General features: G+C 35.6%; 1 protein-coding gene across 1 annotated transcript; it reads left to right on the forward strand.

Annotated features, from left to right (window-relative positions):
- Positions 1–2,093: 2,093 nt before the first annotated feature.
- Positions 2,094–10,733, forward strand: LOC122299056 (histidine kinase 5). The gene is made up of 13 exons (XM_043108907.1): positions 2,094–2,628; positions 3,738–4,689; positions 4,921–4,977; positions 5,147–5,374; positions 5,463–5,556; positions 5,648–5,854; positions 6,028–6,158; positions 6,349–6,398; positions 6,552–6,916; positions 7,055–7,158; positions 8,163–8,924; positions 9,885–10,064; positions 10,297–10,733. The coding sequence occupies exons 2-13, from the start codon at positions 3,970–3,972 to the stop codon at positions 10,414–10,416; spliced, it is 3,018 nt and encodes a 1,005-aa protein (XP_042964841.1). The 5' UTR covers positions 2,094–2,628; positions 3,738–3,969; the 3' UTR covers positions 10,417–10,733.
- The last annotated feature ends 9,355 nt before the right edge of the window (positions 10,734–20,088 follow it).

A 20,088-nucleotide genomic window follows, 5' to 3' on the forward strand; every position in this document is an offset into this window, starting at 1 on the left:
GCTTCATCCGAGTTTTTTGTTATAAGTCTACGTGTTAACACATTATTTATGGGGAACCTATTAGAATTAAAAATAAAAAATAAAAACATCAATTACTTTTTAGAAAAGTATAGTTACAAGTACAATTGTATATTAATTTGTACACTAATGTGATGTGATTGGTCAAAAAGTAGATTTTATTGAAAACAGTGTTAATTTTAATTTTAAGTATGAATAAATAAGTGTTGGTACATAAATTAGTACATGACTGTGTTTGTATGTAGCAAAACTCTTACTTTTTAACATAATGGATATAGAAAACTTTTACATCAAAGATGTGTTAGATGTGTAAAAAAATAAGAATTACAAATAGATTTTCTTATCTTCATCCATCCATACCAAAACAGAAGAAAATAAATAAATAAATAATTTATCTTAAATAATTGCTACAGTGTAACATGTTAATAGAAGATCCAAATCACATTATCTATATTCTAAAAAAACTAGTCAATGATACAATTGGAGCTATATTGGAACATTATAAAAAGCAAGAACTTTTCAATCCCAAACAATGTGAGATCATATATACTATCTACACTTATCCTTATCATATTGTGTATCATAATTTACCCCTATTAAATTCCTAACCTTTCCGTCGAGCTTGTTTGTTGTAGGTGGCAAGGCAGAGTTTCACATTTATAGTTGGGATAGACTCTGATGCCATTTTTAACGTCCTAATGAAAGGCCTAAACCATATGACTAATACTCCAAAATGACTAGTCAATGATACAATTATAACCCTATTGAAATATTATAGAAAGTAAGAACTTATTTTTCCTAAGCAATGTGAGATCCCATATATCATCTACCATTATCCATAATATCATACAAGGTATTGCAATCTACCCCCTTAAATTTCCAACGTCCTTGTCGAGCTCGTCTGCTATAAGTGGCACGACTCAAGTCTTACATTTCTAATTGGGATAGACTCTAATACCATTTATAAAATAAACTTATCCTTATTATACGGGGTATTACATACAAATACAAAGAGATTATATAAAATAAACTTAGAAATTCATATAATTTTATAGAATTCGTTAGGTCTATTTTATAATAAAAGTAACTTTATAATCTGACGTACCATATTAAGGTATATTAATTTGTGAGTTTACTTTTATATAATCTATTTGTTCCTAAAGTACTTTTCTTTATTTTATGACAGGGAGGCAAACAAAAAATGAGAACACGAGCAAGATGGGAGAGTCGAGGTGCTTATCAAAGGAAGAGTAATATATACAATGTTAGAGTGTGTAAGATTAGTTTTCTCTTCGAAAAAAGTGAGATCTATTATTAAAAAATAATTTTTTTGTGTGAGTTTCAGATTCTTTTATTTATTTAAAGAAAGTGCAAGAGATTTGCACACCTTAAAATTATACAAATCATTTCCAAGTTGTAATCAACAGCATGCTTCTTGGCTTTTAGGTTTGGTATAATTTAATTAAAATAAGAATAAAATAATTAAATTAATTAAAATAATTTAATTAGTTTAATAAGAATAAAATAAAATAAAAAATAAAAAAAATAAAAAATAATATTTTAATATATAAAGTGTGTGGTGTAGGATGATGTGTAGCATTTCTCCTTATATAAAATATAATAAATAATTTAATTTTTTTAAATATAAAAATAAAAATTATATTTTAATTATATTTTATTTAATTTTTAATTTTTATATCATCTTATATAACCAAAAGAAGCGGCTTTGTGGATTCATCTCCATTTGTGGATTCATCTCCATCTAGCTCCAGGGGTCCAGTAAATAATTAATAAATAAAAGTTCAACAAGAGACTACCTGTTAACTACCATTTAAGTTAATAAAAAATTAAATTAAAGTAAGATTACATGACAGCTATTATCAAGCGAATTTTAAAGTATGAAAGACGTGTTCGCATCTGCGTACTCAGCCTATAAAATATTTAAGAAAAAGACGTCGCGCGTTACTCCACGCGCATTGCACTACGTCACCTAGGAAATGGCGGGGAACAACGTAAACTGCTTCTCCATTTTAAAACTCAACCTCTCTCTCCTATTTTATGATTCATTGGATCATTGGAGAGAGAGAGAGAGACAGAGACAGAGACAGAGAGACTGAAGATGTAAGATAGTTTCATAAATACCAAGATGATTTGTGTGTAGTGTGATTGTGAGTTAAGTCTTTTGCAGATGGAGCGCGCTCTGTAATATTATTTAAAACAGAAGGAAAATGGAAAAAGAGTATCAAAGATAGTGCAAGAATTCTCTAATATTTTGACCTCCAAATGCACATGGCTTCTTGGGTTTCTCTTTCTCTCCCATATATTTTGGTTTTATCTTTTGCGTCACATGCTCTCCTCTCTCTCTCGGAGTAGTTAGCTATCCTTTTTCAACACCATTGAAGGCTGTTGACTGAACAGTAAAGGAGATTCCCCAGATCTACAGTGAAAGGCTTTTCTCGGCCTCGATTCTTCTGATTCTTCAGAGGGCGCTCCTTTGGCGGGTGGTGGCTTTGCTTCGATCACAAAGGGTTGACTTATTGACGGGCCGCTTTTTGTTAACGCTATGAGCTCAATTGTAAATTTTGATGCCGTAGTTTCAACAAATGCACGGTACAATCCATTCCCTGGAATGATCTCATTGTGTTCTTGACTTGGTTTGTTAGTAGATCGCAGCTTCATTTTCTCAAACTCAATTCCCATTCCAGTACTGTTTCTGTCGAATTTCATATAAACTGAGATGATTGTTAGTAAATGGCAGATTTGTTTAATTCCACTGATTCGTTTTGGAACTCTGTTTTACTGTTTCTTTTGTTCTATATTATGGATCCCATAATCCATTTCGGTTAAGCGTAATCAAATACTAGAATTCTTATTTTTGTTCTGAAAGTGACAGTGAATTACTTTTTCGTAAAAGAACTTTCAGAGTTTTTTCAATCACACCTTTCCCAATTCAATCTTCTGCTGAAGGTTAGACACCTTGTGGTGATTGTTCCAAAACTACTACCTTTTTCAAAAATAAAGAATTTGGATAGCTGTTTATTATATATATTTATGTCATTTTCATCACCAACTTATGTTACTTGGTAATAAATTCTGGCAAAATGAAGACCTTTCTCACTATTTCAGTTTGTTAGCGTTGCATGTAAACCAATATGTTATCTCTGATTGTCAACAATTTTAGGTCATCTGTAAAAGTTTGTTTTTCACTCAATGGTAAACAAGTACAGGCAGACGGGGTTAGCAATTCTATGCTGTATCTTTGCGTTGTCAATACTTTATCATTTCCTCCCCCTCCTCCCACACACCCAACAACACCCCCCCCCTCCCTTCTTCTCTCCTTCTCTTTTTTTCCTCCGTTTAATTGTTGATTAGGTATGTGGAATAGATTCATTGACAGGGGCGATAGCGTGCTTTTGTTAAGATGGCCGATAACGTGCTTTAGTTCTTACTCGATCCCCTCAGTTTCTTATTTCTATCTTCTTAATTTAATAGACTCAAATTTCCAGTTATAGCGAAAAATAAAAAAATAAAAATCAAACTTGCAGTCTTGTACTCAAGGATTGTGGTCTAATCTTAAAAACCATGTTTTCCTAATTTCTGTTTGTTCCAGAATTAAGTCAAATCGGCTGATTCAAAAGAAGTGACCAACTCATATATGTAATCATGTTTAGTTTTTCCCCCCAAGTGCCTAACAAGTAAATATATCGTTTCTTATGCAGTTGGTGACCTGATCTTGATCTTCTGACCCAATAGAACTGGAGCATACTTGCCTCATTGGATACTCTTACCTTTGTTCTGTTAAAAGTATCATCTGGATGTGAAAATCCAGCAAAAGATATATTTTTGAGATAGCTGAGATGCATATGCTGAAGCACCAAACCAAGATTTAGTAGCCTGATGATGTCTATATATCCTTAGATACGACTCTTATGTAAAATTTAAAAGTTTTTCATGGTTTCTGAGATGGAGGGTGATCATTTTGAAGAGATGGACATCGAAGTCCTCCCTTCAATGTGGCCGGAAGATATTGGAACTGATGCCGGAAAGCAATTCAATGTAGAAAAGCCCAAAGGGGATCAAGATATGCTGGAGGAAGTAACTATCATAGAGGAGCCAACCATTGTTGATTTCAAGCGACTTTTAGAGCTAACAGATTACACTGAAAGGGGTTCTTCTCAGTTGGCTCACCTTGTTAAACACTGGGAGTATAAGCAGGCAAATGCTGTACGCCTTCTCAGAGAAGAACTTGATAATCTAAACAAACAACGGGAAGACGTTGAGCTAAGAAAACTGGAGATATTGGAGGAGCATCGATTCGAGGATGAAAGATATGGCAGAGATAAACGTCCAATATCTATATTGGATGAAGTTTATGATATATGGCTAGAAGTGCCTCGGAGGAGAAATGATGTTGTTGTCCACAATAAAAGCGTTGAAATAGATGCTGAGTATGATACTGTTGTATACTGGAAGCAGCGGGCCATGAATTTAGAGAAATTGCTAGAGGCAAGTGTTCAGAGAGAGCAGATTCTCACGGACAAGTTACAAGAAAGCATAACAAATCTTGAAAGGCAGTCCTCACCTGTGGAAGAACTGTCCCAGATTCTGAATAGAGCAGATAATTTCTTGCATTTTGTTCTTCAAAATGCCCCCGTTGTCATTGGTCATCAGGTAATTTCGGCATGAGTAATACTATATACCACTCTCTTATCTCAGGTTGAGATGTGCGACTATCATAACCCTTCGTTTTTTCAAAACGATCACTGGTTACTAGTCACTACCACGTCAACATGGTTGATAGAAGTCCTCTTGTTTTTTCATTTTGCATTTCCATTACCATGGAATTCTTTCCATCTTTTGGCTATAGGGGAATGATGGATCTTTGATGACATTTTCTTTCAGGATAAAGAGTTGAGATATCGCTTTATCTATAATCACTTTCCAAGTTTGCATGAGGAGGTAACTAATTACCGCTTATGTACTTATTCAACGTTTGATGGGATTGATATAAAGTTATATTCCATTTACAACTGACATCCTCTATTTATCCTTTCCATAATTGCATTTGCTTCTGCCTCAAATGCACCAAAGTATCTCAAATTCACTCTCTTTTTCTTCCCTTTTTAAGGACATTATAGGAAAAACAGATGTTGAAATCTTTACTGGATCTGGTGTTAAAGAATCTCAAGAATTCAAGAGAGAAGTTCTGGAAAAGGGGTTACCAGCAAAGAGGGAAATCACGTTTGAGACAGAATTATTTGGATCAAAGACATTTCTGATATTCGTAGAACCTGTCTTTAGCAAGTCAGGGGAGACAATTGGTATAAACTATATGGGAATGGATGTAACTGATCAGGTAAATTTTGTTCTGCTAATTGTGGTCACTCTTTTGAGTCTCCCATTAGCATAAATAGCACTTATTTATGCTCCTGATTGTACAATAGGTAAGGAAACGAGAGAGGATGGCACAGCTTAGAGAGGAAATAGCTGTACAGAAGGCTAAGGAAACAGAACTGAACAAAACAATTCATATAACAGGTGAAGTCTTATGAAGTTTTGAACTTCATTTTATGCTGCTTCTAGAGCTGGAAAACTAGACTCTGATTTTCCCTTTTTTATACTCTTCCAGAGGAGACAATGCGAGCAAAACAAATGCTTGCTACAATGTCTCACGAGATAAGATCTCCTCTAACTGGAGTTGTTAGCATGGCTGAGATTCTTGCCAACTCAAAGCTTGATCGGGAGCAACGACAATTGTTGGATGTCATGCTATCTTCTGGAGATTTGGTCCTTCAACTTATAAATGACATCCTTGACCTTTCCAAGGTTGAGTCAGGTTAGAAATTCATCCTTTTCTTTTTTCCCCTGAATTTCAGCTCTTGTTTGTGTTTATAATACCCCTTTTGTTTTTGATCGTGGGGTTAAGGAAACACTTTTCCGCAATTTGCTTCTAGTCTTATTGGCTGACCAATATGCAGATTTTATTCCTACTTGTTCTCTTTTATTTAGGAGTTATGAAGTTGGAAGCTACAAAGTTTCGGCCTAGAGAGGTTGTAAAACATGTACTACAAACTGCTGCTGCATCATTACAGAAAATCTTGACCTTGGAAGGACATATAGCGGATGATGTTCCTATAGAGGTCAGAACTTCAATGAGCTTTCCTGCCACATCTTTCTTGAGATTTGTATTTTCCTTATTATTACCATCTCTTAAAAAACTTTTAAGTTTTCTGCATGCAATATTGTAAGTGGTGACATGCACAAATTTTATTCGTATTTGAAATCACTGTTGCAAGTTACTTATTGTGAAGATTGTTCATCACATTTCAGGTCATTGGAGATGTTCTGAGAATTCGACAAATTCTCACCAACTTGATCAGGTAATAAGCTTCGTAGGATTCTGGTTTCTTCTTCAAGGATTCCTTAGATGATCTAGCCATATTCTATGAAATAGAAATTATTTTTGTTTTCTAGTCGCGACGTTATCATCGTAGACATTTTATCCTCTAAATGCATTAATTTCTGTGCTGCAGCAATGCTATCAAGTTTACTCATGAGGGAAAGGTTGGGATAAATCTTTTTGTGGTATCAGATTCGTCTTCTGGAAAGGGAGAAGGATGTCCTCAAAAGTTTACTGCAACTGAGTCAAGAGTCTCAGCAAATGGACAAAAAGAAGAGAAAGACAAATCAGCATCTCAAACCAGCAGTGATGCGCAAGGTAATCATGGTCAAAGACATATTGAAAGTCCTCGCCAAAATCTCTCATTAAATGATGAATCTAGAACCTCAGCTAAGAGTCAAGTCTCAATGGATGGAGATGAAGAGGAGAAAGATAATTCTCCTGAAACGACAGTGTGGATACGTTGTGATGTATATGACACAGGAATTGGAATACCAGGTAATAATCCTCCCTGATGTTGAGACAGAGAATCCAGAATTTGTATATTGTTTCACATTGTTGCTCTTATGATTTGGTAAGCCTTACACCATCAAGCTGACTCCTGTTAATACAAATACTTGTTTCTTCATGAAACAGAAAATGCGTTACCTACACTTTTCAAGAAGTACATGCAAGTTAGTGCAGATCACGCTCGAAAATATGGTGGCACTGGACTAGGACTAGCAATATGCAAACAGCTGGTATACTTTCTTGCCAGCAATCACTCTTGTTTTATTTGCACTACCACCTCTCTTTCTCTGAGGTCTCTGAGACAGTATAGAGGGATGGACATCAAAAGCATTCGTGCTCTCTTTTCGATCATAATGAGCTTTTTATGTTAATGTAGCAAATAATGTTATGAGTGGTTGTCAATCATATGGTGCTTGCCAAGAATTTTTCTACTTTATACGAGTTTATGCTATGAAGAGATGAAATCAGTTAAATGTATCAAAACTATAGTAGAGAGACTACACACGAGCTGAGATCACTTAAACATGAAACCATGTTATCATGGTAGTGAAAAAAGATATTGGAGGTCAAAGCTAAGTTCAATTTTTTTCATTTTGACTTTCTTTCAGTAACTAACAGATTTTTTACTCAAATTGTCCAACTACTCTTGATTCCATTCCATCTTAAGTGTTTGTTTCAGCGCATTGTATCTGAGTCAAAATACTGACTGAATGAAAGAGTACCTAAAACACACAAAATGACCTTTTGAATGTATTATATTAGTTATGAATATTGGACCGCATATAGTAATTTTAAGCTAATGTTCATGAAACCCTGTTCAAAGACTCATTTCTCACGATGTATATTGCTACCATTTATCAAGGCTCCAGACTCAGTAAAGCATGTTCATTCATACAAATTTTGTAAGATTTTAACATTCTATGTTTGTAATTCATGTAGAGATTCTCACTTATTGAAAAAAAGGAAAATAATGTTGTTTGTGCTAGTTTTAGGATTTCAACCTCTTCCAAGTGAATTTTTACTGCAAGACTACCAAATCGTTTCAGTATTTCTATTCTTAAGAGCATAATTTTGTTGAAAACTTATGAAATAAATTATTGGATATGTTATTCATGCTTCATTCCTTTTCTGGGGTGATAGTTTAATCTAGTATTTTAGTGTAGTTAAATAATTTGATTTTTTAATGAATATAATTTGGTTTGTCACTCCTGACATTTGTAAGGATTTGTATTAGGTTGAGCTGATGGGAGGTAGTCTCACTGTGTCTAGCCGAGAACACTGTGGGTCTACATTTACTTTTGTACTACCTTACAGGGTTTCAACAACATTTGATCATTCTGATGACCCTGATGAGCTTTCAGATATGGCTAATCATGATACAATTGAGAGCTTTTTCCAGTTTGAGCCACGCACTTTGGGATCACTATTCTCTTCTAATGGGTCCACCAACAACCAAATGCTTTTACCACATCCTATGGGGTATACTAGGTCACATAAACTCAATGGGTTCTCCCACAATTCTTACTCATTTCCCTCTAATAAAGTCAGATCAAACGACACAGCTTCAGTTGAGGATGCCTGTTCAGTGGTTGATGATGCAGAGACACTATGTGAACCAGAGAGTTCATCAAGCCATAGGCCAAGCAAACAGTGTCAAAATGATACAAAATATAGGTCTCAAAATCCTATTGCAGATTCCCCTGATCACACAGAAGCAAGCATAGAAGTGCCTGAGGTGAAAAGGACAAAAGAACCCCAAGGAATGTCTGAGAGGCAAGAGAAATCTCAAAAAAGTTCACAGTCCATTTCTAGTAGCTGTATGGAAGTACCCAAGTCAACATTAAAACCTAAGATCCTTCTTGTTGAAGATAACAAGACCATCGTAATGGTGACACGGTCGATGATGAAACTGTTAGGTCATGCCATCGATGTTGTAAATAATGGTGTTGAAGCTGTGTGTGCAGTTCAACGTTGTAGCTATGATCTCATTCTGATGGTAATTTCTTGAATGCCATATTTTTTGTTGCCGTTACTTTCTGTCGAGTTGTTGTCATTAATGTTTTAGGACACAGGAACACACATAAATGTTCACCATCCCATTCACCATCTCAACAGATCATAATCTTTGATGCTAAGGGTATGTTTCGTGTGGATTCTCCAAGGGTAAGAAGCTATGGAAAAAATTCATTTAACTATAAATTATTTGGTAACTTGATGATGCTTATTAGTTTGTCAATTTGGGAAGTAGGAAAAGTTGCTTTTCAACCAGCTTCTTAGAAATGTCACAACTTTTAAAAAGCTTAGGTACTCCTAAGCCGGCGTGAAGAATCGCTAAGTTCCTCTCTTTGTGATGATCCTAGATACTCAATCTTCATTAGGAATTGGAACCATCGAAACATGTCTGCCTTGGAGACAACAACCACAAGAACATTTCATAGTCGATAACCTGTAATGCTTCCAATATATGACCAACTTCATTGCCCTTCTGAAATTTCCTAGTGGCCACATAATATAGAACCTTTTCATGTGAAATGTTCTAGTGACCACATATTTTAGAACCTACTGAAACATTCACTTCGTTGCCCTAATCTTAAACTTGGTTTGTTATTATAACACATGACATGGTACTTCCAAAATATTTTCCAAATCACACAGGGTCCTATTTTTGTTTCTAACTATTGTTAGCTTGATAGGTTCTTTGTGTAGCTGTCAACTTTGTTCCAGTCACAGTCATGTCAGAAGAGAAGGCTTGCTTAAGAAGAAATACATCTTTGCTGTGATAAGATTGGTAGAATGTATCCCAGCAGGATCATTCTTATTTTAGATGTAAAACATGAATGGCAACAATTCAATTGAATGAAGGAAGAATGACATCAATTGCACTGATTAAGACCTTGCTGGAATGAATTCGATGCAATAATTTTGATAATTGTGTCTATATCATGAATTTTTGCAGGATGTCTGCATGCCAGTTATGGATGGCCTTCAAGCTACGAGACTAATTCGATCCTTTGAGGAAACTGGCAATTGGGATGCTGCAGTGAAGGCAGGAATTGAACAAACAGTGCCTTGTTTGAACTCATCACAAAATTCTCTTGGTTCTACACCATCTACAAAGAAGATTCCCATCATAGCGGTGAGCACATTCAATCTTACTTTCCCACATAAATGGCTTTATGCATATAATTCAATCTCTTCTAGGTCTTCTCATCTTATATTAGCTAAGTCAAGTCGATACCATCACTGTTTTCGTTGCTGTCATTTACAAATTAATACATTGTAGTAACTACCTATATATATAAATTAGTGTTTGTGTGTGTTTTGTTAACTGAGGTATCTTCAAGCTAAACAAGTTGGTAGAAATGCAGATGACAGCAAATGCATTGGCAGAGAGTGCAGACGAGTGTTTAGCAAATGGAATGGACTCATTCGTGTCAAAGCCTGTAACCTTACAAATATTGAAAGAGTGTCTGGCAAAATATCTTTGAGAAAATCTCTTGTAAATTAATGCTTGTACATAAAAATGATAGCGTGTTAGGAATTTTGTAGTGAATATGTATCATCATCATCATGTTCTTCTCAAGCATTAGCCATCTCGTTAGAAGTTCAGCAGGCCCTTGTAATTGTCCCCTCTCCAAGAGTCTTTTGCATTGTTCTTCTAAGGATTGGAGACGTGAATTTTTAGCTAGGAATTAGAAAGTGAAAGCAAAGCATCAAGTGTTTCATGAAAATGTGATGGCATGAAGATGATTTGGATATCTTTAAGATATTGTTATTCTATTATCATTATTAATACCCTACTTAATCAAGATGTGTTATATTGAGAGAAAACTATTCTCCCTTCAATTTTTCTTCTTCTTCCCTTTTTTATTTTTTTATTTTTTATTTTTTTAAACACAGAGGAAACTAATTTGATTTTGATGGAAGAGTCAAATGTTCTGTAAGGAAGCATAGGCATACTGACACCCGCGTGAAATTAACTAGCACAAGATTAGCAAATGTGATTGGGCATGATAAAGTTTAGGATGAAGAGTAACCTTTATCTTTTACCTAAGCTTATGGTGGATTGTGTATAGGCTAATGTTTTCTGGATTTGACTGTAAAGAGTGTTCACTTGATGAGTAATGCCTAGGTACAAGTTCCAAATAGTCTAAATAGACAAGTACCATACACGTCCTTTGTAAAAAAGTGGATCCTAGTAAAAAGGAATAGTTTTTTTTTTTTTTTTCTTTCTTTTTTTCATACCTTTCTAAAGTGGGGTCTACTTTTTTACGAGTTTTGTTACGTACAAGCGAATTTGTATACCAATCTGTATATCAATATTGCTTATTTCATATTCAAAACTCAAATTGGCACCATTTCCATTAAAGTTTGACTTTCTGATCAAACACATTGGATGAGTGCGCATATTGGTGTACATAATTGCTTACAACCAGATTTTTCCTTATTTCTCTCACTTGACTCCATTTTTGTGTCCATAACTGATATTTTGGAATCTATCTCTTCTTCCAATGGTTCGGTGCTATAGGAATAAAATTGTAATAAATCACTTACATAATTGCATGCTAGACTCGTATAATCCAAATTTCTTGCATGATTTTGTTAAGCTTCAGACGCCTCTCTAATTCACAATTGATTTGTCATGCAATTATATGTCAGCTTAACCATAATACAAATTTAGATGGATGTGCTCGTGATTTGGTGAGTTTTTGACAAGATTTATGCTGTGTTCTAAATGATTGATATTGCATGCTTATCCAAATGGAAAAGTAACATGTCAATAATCAAATAATTTGTCCATTCGGATAAGATCTATAAAATTGTTAGTGTTGACATCAACACATTTCATGAAGTAAAATTATTTGTGCAAACTGAAGGTGTGCAATTCTCATGCAAGTTATTTGAAAAAAAATATGATCTACTTACTTTTTATTAGGGGTGTAAATTGGTCGGTCCGGTCCGGGTAATGGACCGAACATCCATAGGGACCGGAGCGGTCCAGTTCAGTCTAATTATTTTTTTTCTTTTGTTTTTCTAATAAATTAATAAAAAAAATTAAAATTAAGTAAATTATTAATGTAGATTATATAACTAACTCATTAAAAAAATATTTTATATGTTCAATAATAATAAATTAGATGAAAATTGCATAATTAATTGTACAATTATTATATAAAATAATATATATAACATATTTAAAATTAAAAATATATATTTTCTCAATTTGGTCGGTCTGGTCTGAGGAAACCCCACCCCGGGACTGGACTAAAGACTAGAAGTTGAGAAATCCTTTGACCGAGACCGACTGGTCCAAGCTTCGGTCCGGTTCGGTCAGTTTCTCTGGTCCAGACAGGCCGGCTTTCACCCTTTTCATTGTGGGCCTCATTTTTTTTTTCAAATAGCTTACATTGAGCTTGCATGCTCTCGACCTTACATTTTTAGGAAAAAAGGCAAACTATGCAAGAGAGTAGCTATCTCAAAATAAGCAAACCGTGTGTTCACTCATTTGCTTGTCATTCGGATATAGACTTAGCAAAATCTTGGTAAAAAGTTCAATTCCATTGGAATCCAAATTTCATATTAGGTTAGTCAAACCAAGTAACAATGGAATATAATCACCGTACTCCCCCACAAGAGAGTTTATCAATAATTTTTTTTTTTTTTTAAAGAGACGAAGGTCACATGTCCACGAGTGACCTCCTCCTAATTTTATTAATAGCCCTCACTTGTGGCAGAGGAAAACCGTGGTTATAACCTGATGCCTTGGGGTTACAGAAGAAAGACCCAAAACTCAGGCATAAAAAACAAAGGACACCCAAACAAAGTACAAAGGAAAACATGACTCCTAGACCCAAAACCAGACTTAAGAAAAAAAAAGGAAGCACCTGCAAAAGAAACCACCAACAAGTAAGGATAAAGTAATGCGAACAAAAACAAAAGCATACCTGGAAAAGCCACTACAAAGCACGAAGATAGGGAATGCCCAGTCTATCCATACGGAGAAGACCCCTAAGGTTACTTGGCAAACCGTGATCCCCTACCCACTCCATGTTCGAACCTCCAGCACCTTGCTTGGCAAGATAGTCTGCCACAGCGTTACCTTCACGATAAATATGTTTCATCGTATACTCCATGCAAGAAAGGTCTAATCATATAAAAGTGCTATCAATAAAATTGAAGCATTGTTATCTTCAAAAAAGCAACTGGTCTAATCATATTTGTCTGGCGAGCACGAAGATAGGTGAACATGGAGACTCGGGTTGCACATTTAGAGCAAGCAATGCATCTATAACACCCTGTCACTCTACGATTTTAAAGCTACAGGAATTGAGTTCTATTAACCTTAAAATATTCACCTTTTTAGTGTAGATATAAGAGACCCCATAACATCCATGAAAATCAGAGTACTTCATTAAAAAAAAGCCTCTCAAGATAAAACTATTAATAGCACTCATTGAAAGAAATAATATGGTCGTGTGCTATAAAATCACTCAAAAGTTATAAATAAATAAAGGTCCTTAATGCCTCAAGTCTCATTGTCGTCCCCCTTAATAGCATCATGTCCTACAACATCCTTCTAATCTTCCTCATCTACGTTAGGAAAAACATAAAAACACAAAAATGAGTGGAATACTCAATAAGCACTACATTATGCTAGAAAGATATAAAGTATAGGTTTCCAGTCGAACATTAACATTCTCAAGTAACATCAACCTCTAACATTAACTTCAAAGTATAAAAGAGAAACATTCATTCCTTAACCTCATATTCTTAATGGTTGTCACTCTTTGTCACCCATGTGTATTAGGGTTAGTGTCCCTTACGATCATGGCTGTTTTCATGGCTAGTGGCAAGAATTGTAGCCTCCTCAGGAATTGGTCATCACCAGGTGCACTGCCAGTGAAGAATTTTGGTGTTGCAATCCACCCTTAACCTCATGGTTCCGTGTGAGGACCTCACCAAGCTAGGGGAGAAGATCCCCTACCTCGGTCATAATACTAGCCACTAGGAGGCAACTAGGCAAATAAAGTGTAGCTAGTCCAAGAGTGAGGCAAGCAGCACGATGTAGAAAGTCTGGCATACATGTTCAACATCGGGTGATGAAGGATGATTCTCCTAGCACTAGTCAAGCAAATGTTGTGCTGACCATACATGGGCGAGCAACGAGTGAGGACAATCTCAATGCAAACATAAGAGCTCTCCAAGATAACACGGAGGAGCTCAGAGGGTGGTAGGTGTTATACACAAAGGCCCATACTCAATCAGAGATATCACATCTGGAGTGAGCCTGTGAAAAAAAGATTACGAACCTGCAAGCCATATTGTCTGATCTCAGAAGGTGTAGTCCGGCTAGTGCCATGTGGGAGATCCAACAAGGGAAGGACTATGGGATTGGATACAAGAAGAACGTTAGGAACGTGAACGCCTTATCCCATTAGTCATTCGGTTTCTTCAAGTCCAGGGACAAATGGATGGTCAAGATCGAATATCTCTCATTCAAGCATACCAAGAGGCAAAAGAATGTCAAGACTGTGACTGATAGTACCGCCATATATAAAGAGCTGGATGAGAGTCAACATCTCACTCTGAGATTTTTATGGCGGTTACTCATTCTTCTATTCGGATTATCCAAGAAAGAAAGTGACTTTAGGACCTTCGACGAAAGGATTGACACCAGCACAACCGTAGTGTTAAAAAATACAGTTCGAGTAGGTTAGCTCCTATGACCATATTGGGAATCTGAGGTAAATTTTTGTGAGTATTTTGTAAGATTAAGGTTTTCATATTCTGTATCCCACCTCCTTTTTACATAAAAGTGCATTTTCTTCATTATGTTTATTGGCTATCTTTACATTGTGATTTTAAGATGATGAGTTTTGAATGATGAGCATTGAGATGGTGTGAATTCCAAAGTGTCAAGTATTACTGTGTATCTAATCATCATGAACATGTTGAGGAGTCCTTGTGCCATTCCTATGGCACTTTTCCACGAGTTTCATACAAGTAGAGACACCCCCCTTGATGATCTGGGTGGAACGTTCGTATTGGCCTCACTTGTAACACGACTAGAGAGAGTCTCCAAGTTGAACATGTGTGATATCATGTGTATGTTGACTGGGTAGAGTGATTCCCCAAGTCAGATGGGCTGGATTTGGTGAATAAATTCACACGTTGACCAGGTAGAGAGATTACCTGTGTTGAACAGGTTCCCCGCTGGTACAAATATGATGAGGTCTTGTGAATTTTATGTCTTACAATAAGAGGGTGATGCCTCACTGAGTTAATGATTAAGCATGTATGAGATTTTCTTAGAAGGTGATTCCTCGCCATACTTATTAATTGAGATTTGCTAAAGAGATACCTATCAATGATTGACAATAAATGTGTTTATGCTCAAAGGGTGATTCTTCACCATGCATAAATGTGTTCATAGCTTTATTTACATAAAACAGTGCATGCATATTCATTCTCATTGTCACTCATTGATAGTATTGTCATCGATTTTAACCTACTGGAATTGCTTTAGGCCCCTGCTTGGGATTGGGTGGTGACTGAAACATCTGAACATGTAACACAAGGCTACACACCCCTCGTACATGACAGATAACCTGCAATGCTCTTAGATATACTAGTAGTATGTAATAAACAATGCAGCGGAATATAAATGGTACATGTGAAACTAGGCAACACCTAAAGCAATTGTCTTAGCACATGGTACTGTAAACTAAGCATAACCCAAAATATAGTCATACTCATCAAAATATAGCAAACAGTTTTAATCTCCTGAAAACATGGGACCCCTTTTTTTTTTTCCCCAAAATAAGCTAAGTCTCAAAATATTAAAACATTTCCTCTCTCTCTCTCTCTCTCTCTCTCTCTCTCTCTCTCTCTCTCTCTCTCGTGAGGGTTCATCCTTCACTCGCTTTTCCAAAGCTTGATCCTTGTCCCTATTATTGAGTCATTGAAACTCCTCAATAAACTGAACTATCTCAGTGATTTCCCAATTTATGGCCTCAAGATGCTTCAAAATGGAGGGCTCGAGCTTGCTTAAGTACCCCTTAGGCATGATCCTCTCTAGAGGAGGTGTTGTTTTGTTTCGCTTGGCCATCCGTGTTGCCTTCTAATCTTGTTACAACTTCTACCATTCCAGGAAGGGAATGGTAGTAGAAGGCACCACAACAAGATTTCCAGAAATCTCAGCAAGTAGCCACATAACATACAATAGTTAACATAAGCATACAAGAGGTATATCATGCAATGCGTGCATGGACATGTTCTTGACACGACACATGACTGAATACTAAACTTTGACATATGCACTGACCACTTTCAAGGACTTGTAATAGAGACTTAACATTTTGAGAAAAACATCTTTAACTTTCCTTTTTCATGTTGATCTTTAATAGAATTTGCCTTTTCGGAGAAGATCACAAGACTTGCATCGAGTGATCCATAACTTATCACGAGATTTTCATCAAGTGATCCATAATATATAAGCTCTTTTTCTTATTTAGAGGGTGGAAACAACACGGTTCCCCTTTGTACCACATGCTCTTGCTAGTTACCACATCATTACCGATCTGTACACTGTGATGAATACATCTTAAATAGAAACATAACTTATTAACTCGATAGTATTTCATTGGGTTACATGTCTTATGCACCCACTAGCATTAGGTGTTACCTTGCTCTAGCATTCTTTAAAAAGAATCCATTCGAGACACGTCGATGGTTCTTTGTTGACCTAAGGGTTACCACTCCATTTTTAAACACTCCAAAGTGGATAGAGGAGTTCCACTAGGACATTCTCCCGCCCTAACACTTGGGGTTGTGATAAAACTTTTAGACTCATTTCATTTCAAAACATTTTTTAAAACACTTCTCCCAAATGCATGTGACATGAGACTTAAGACATTCGTTCTTATACTTGACATATGACATATGAGATGTCATGCATGAAATAACCAAGCATAACATATTCAATTCATGACACTATAACATAGAACTCATAAGATATTAAAACACAAACATGGAACTATGAAATCTAGCCTTGGTTGAAACTTAGAGGTACAAGAATATGGAAAATCATCACTTTAAACATACTCCAAACTTCAACCATCTTGCTTAGAAAGCAAAGCATAGTAGAACAAAGAATAAAATCATAGCATTTGAACAAGATCCAAAACTACCAAGACCTGCTATAGCCGAAACACCAAGTTCCTCAAATTAACAACATTGTTTCCCTTAAAATTGAAACATGAAAAGGGCATTCTTGCAATTCTTATCTTGAACCGAATCATACCATTCATTCCATAATCATATTCCAAGATCATATCAAATTATTCAAGCAAATAAACAAGTAATAACAACCCAAACAATAAAAACAAACAAAAGCAAAGCATATACATGTATTAACCAAGAGTAAGTTGAGTGTATACTTACAAAAATCCACAAAATGAAATGAAAAGCAAGTTGTAATTTAAAATACAACCCATTAGAATGAGTATCTCAAAACCCTAATCTGTGTTCTTTATTGTGTGAGTTTCTAGGGTTACTAACTTTCGGCCTCTAGGATTTTAAGTCAAGAAACCCTTCATTTCACTTATAAATTCATACAAAACTCAAGATAGGATAAGAACATATGATGGGAGTAAAATATAGGAAGGATGAACACCTTCCACCAATCGGTTTTTGAGAAATCATTAAGGAAACGTATGTATTTCATCATTTTTGAACTCATTTGAAATTTGGATCTCATCTTTGAGTTAGAATGATGAAGAGTGAGTGCAAGCATAAGAGAAACTGTGTCTTACCTTGGTTTCTCTTGAAGGTGCCGAAACCTCCTTCTTGAATAAACTTTGTTTGGTTGGAGAGAAAACGTGAGACAATGTTCTTGTGCATTTTGGATCTTGATTAAATGCTATGATTTCATTTCTTGTTTTAATATGCTATGATTTCTAAGCATTTTGGATGAAGTTTGGAGTATGTTTAAGTGATAATTTTCCATGTTCTTGTGCATATATGTTTTGGCCAAGGCTAGTTTACCTAGTTCCACGTTTGTGTTTTAATATATTTTGATTTCTATGTTATCATGCTATGAATTTAACATGTTATGCTTCATTATTTCATGCATGGTATCTCATATAGCATATTTCAAGTATTAGCATGCATGTCTTAAGTCTCATGTCACATTCATTTGGAAAAAGTGATTTCGAAAGAAAAACGTTTTCAAGAACAAAAAGGGTTTTAAAAATGAAAGGATATTTTAAAATTTTTTATCACAACCCCAAGTGCTAGGGAGGTGAAATATCCTAGTGGAACTCATTTGTCTACTTTGGAGTACTTAAGAATAGAGTGGTAACCCTTAGGTTGACAAAGAATTGTCGACATGCCTCAAATGGATTCTTTTTAAAAAATGCTAGAGTGGGGTAGCACCTGATGCTAGTGGGTGCATAAGGTATGCAACCTGACAAGTATTGTTGAGTTAATAAGCTGTATTATGTTTTAGATGTAGTCATCATGGTGCATTGACTGGTGATAGTGTGGTAACTAGCAGGAACATGCGGTGTATAGGAGAACCATGATGTATTTACATGTGTTATAAGAACAAGGCAACACACCTACATGATATGATATGGATCACATGATGTGAATCATGCAATATGATATGATATGTTCCCGATTACATGATTAACTAAGATATAAATGATGACAAAAGTATGTTTTTCCAGAAATGCTAAGTCTCTGTTACAGATTTTCAAAAGTGATCAATGCATGAGTCATAGTTCGGTTTCAGTCATGAGTTATGTACATGTCCATGCATGCATTACATGATATACCTCTTGTATGCTTATGTTAATTGTGGTATGCTATGTGATTGCTTATTGGGATTTCTTGAAATTTCACTGTTGCAATTTTTTACTATCATTCCTCTCCCGGAATGGTGGAATTTATTATAGGATTAGAGAGTGACGCCGATGGCCAAGAGGAAGAGGATGTCACCTCCTCTAGAGAGGATCATGCCTAAGATGTACATAAGTAGGCCTGAGCCCACTATTTTGGAGCACTTGGAGGCCATAGATCAGGAGATCTCTAAAATCTTCTAGTTTATTGAGGAGTTTCGATGCCTCCATAATAGGGATAAGGACCGGGCTTTGGAGAAGCGAGTGAAGGATGAACCACTATGAGAAAAAAAAAAGATGTCTAGAGTTGGGAACCCGTTTCCCATAAGGGAAAAGGTTTTTTTGGAACTAGATACATTTTTAGAAGTTTTTGGTCCCATGTTATGGGAGACAAAGACTCATATTATGTTTTTGAAAACTCTCATTGATTGATGATGACAATGATGGGACAAGTTGGGAAAAAGCTTTTTTTTTTTTTAGTCTGTACCATGTACTATGCAATTGCCTGCAACATTGCTTAGATCTCTTTACCTTTTTTTTCTTTTTTTCCTATTTTCCATTGAATGTTTATTGCATATTGCTAGAATATCTAGGAGCATTATGTATTATCTATCATGAACAATGGGTGTGTAGCCTTGTGTTACATGTCTCACCGTCTCAGTCACCTCCAAATCCCACGTGGGGGCTGGGGGCACCACCACAACTTTGATGCATATTTAGCCTATGATGGTTTTCTTGAGAAAAGACTAGCCCAACCCACTTAGTAGTTACATGTCTTCGATTAGAAATTATTTGTATTATAAAATGTTTATTTTAGTTAGGCGATGTATTATGAATGGTTCGTTATGTTTTAATGTAAGCAATGAACTAATGATGGTGTACAATATTATTTGAGAACTGATAATGATATATGGATATTACTATTCAATGGGTATTTTCTTGGTGCATACCTCTAGTACATTTAGTATTAGTCTCTGATTAATCTCTTTACATATTCTGATGCGATTTATTACACTTAGTGTGTGCTTGATTAACTAAACTCATGATATCCCCCTATTAAGAATTTGGGGTGTTGATGACCAACTAGCATCCTTAGCACCATGGTCCCTTGTCGGGTATGTTACCAAAGGCCGAGGGTGCCACATACCGTCTTCATTGTCATAGCTAAATCATTTACCTCAACATTCACATACAATCATACCTGTTCCATTTTTTTTTTCCTTTGCTCTACCTTACCTTACCTGATATTCATTTAAA

The sequence above is a fragment of the Carya illinoinensis genome, chromosome 16 (genome assembly GCF_018687715.1).
Source record: "Carya illinoinensis cultivar Pawnee chromosome 16, C.illinoinensisPawnee_v1, whole genome shotgun sequence".
Classification (NCBI taxonomy): domain Eukaryota; kingdom Viridiplantae; phylum Streptophyta; class Magnoliopsida; order Fagales; family Juglandaceae; genus Carya; species Carya illinoinensis.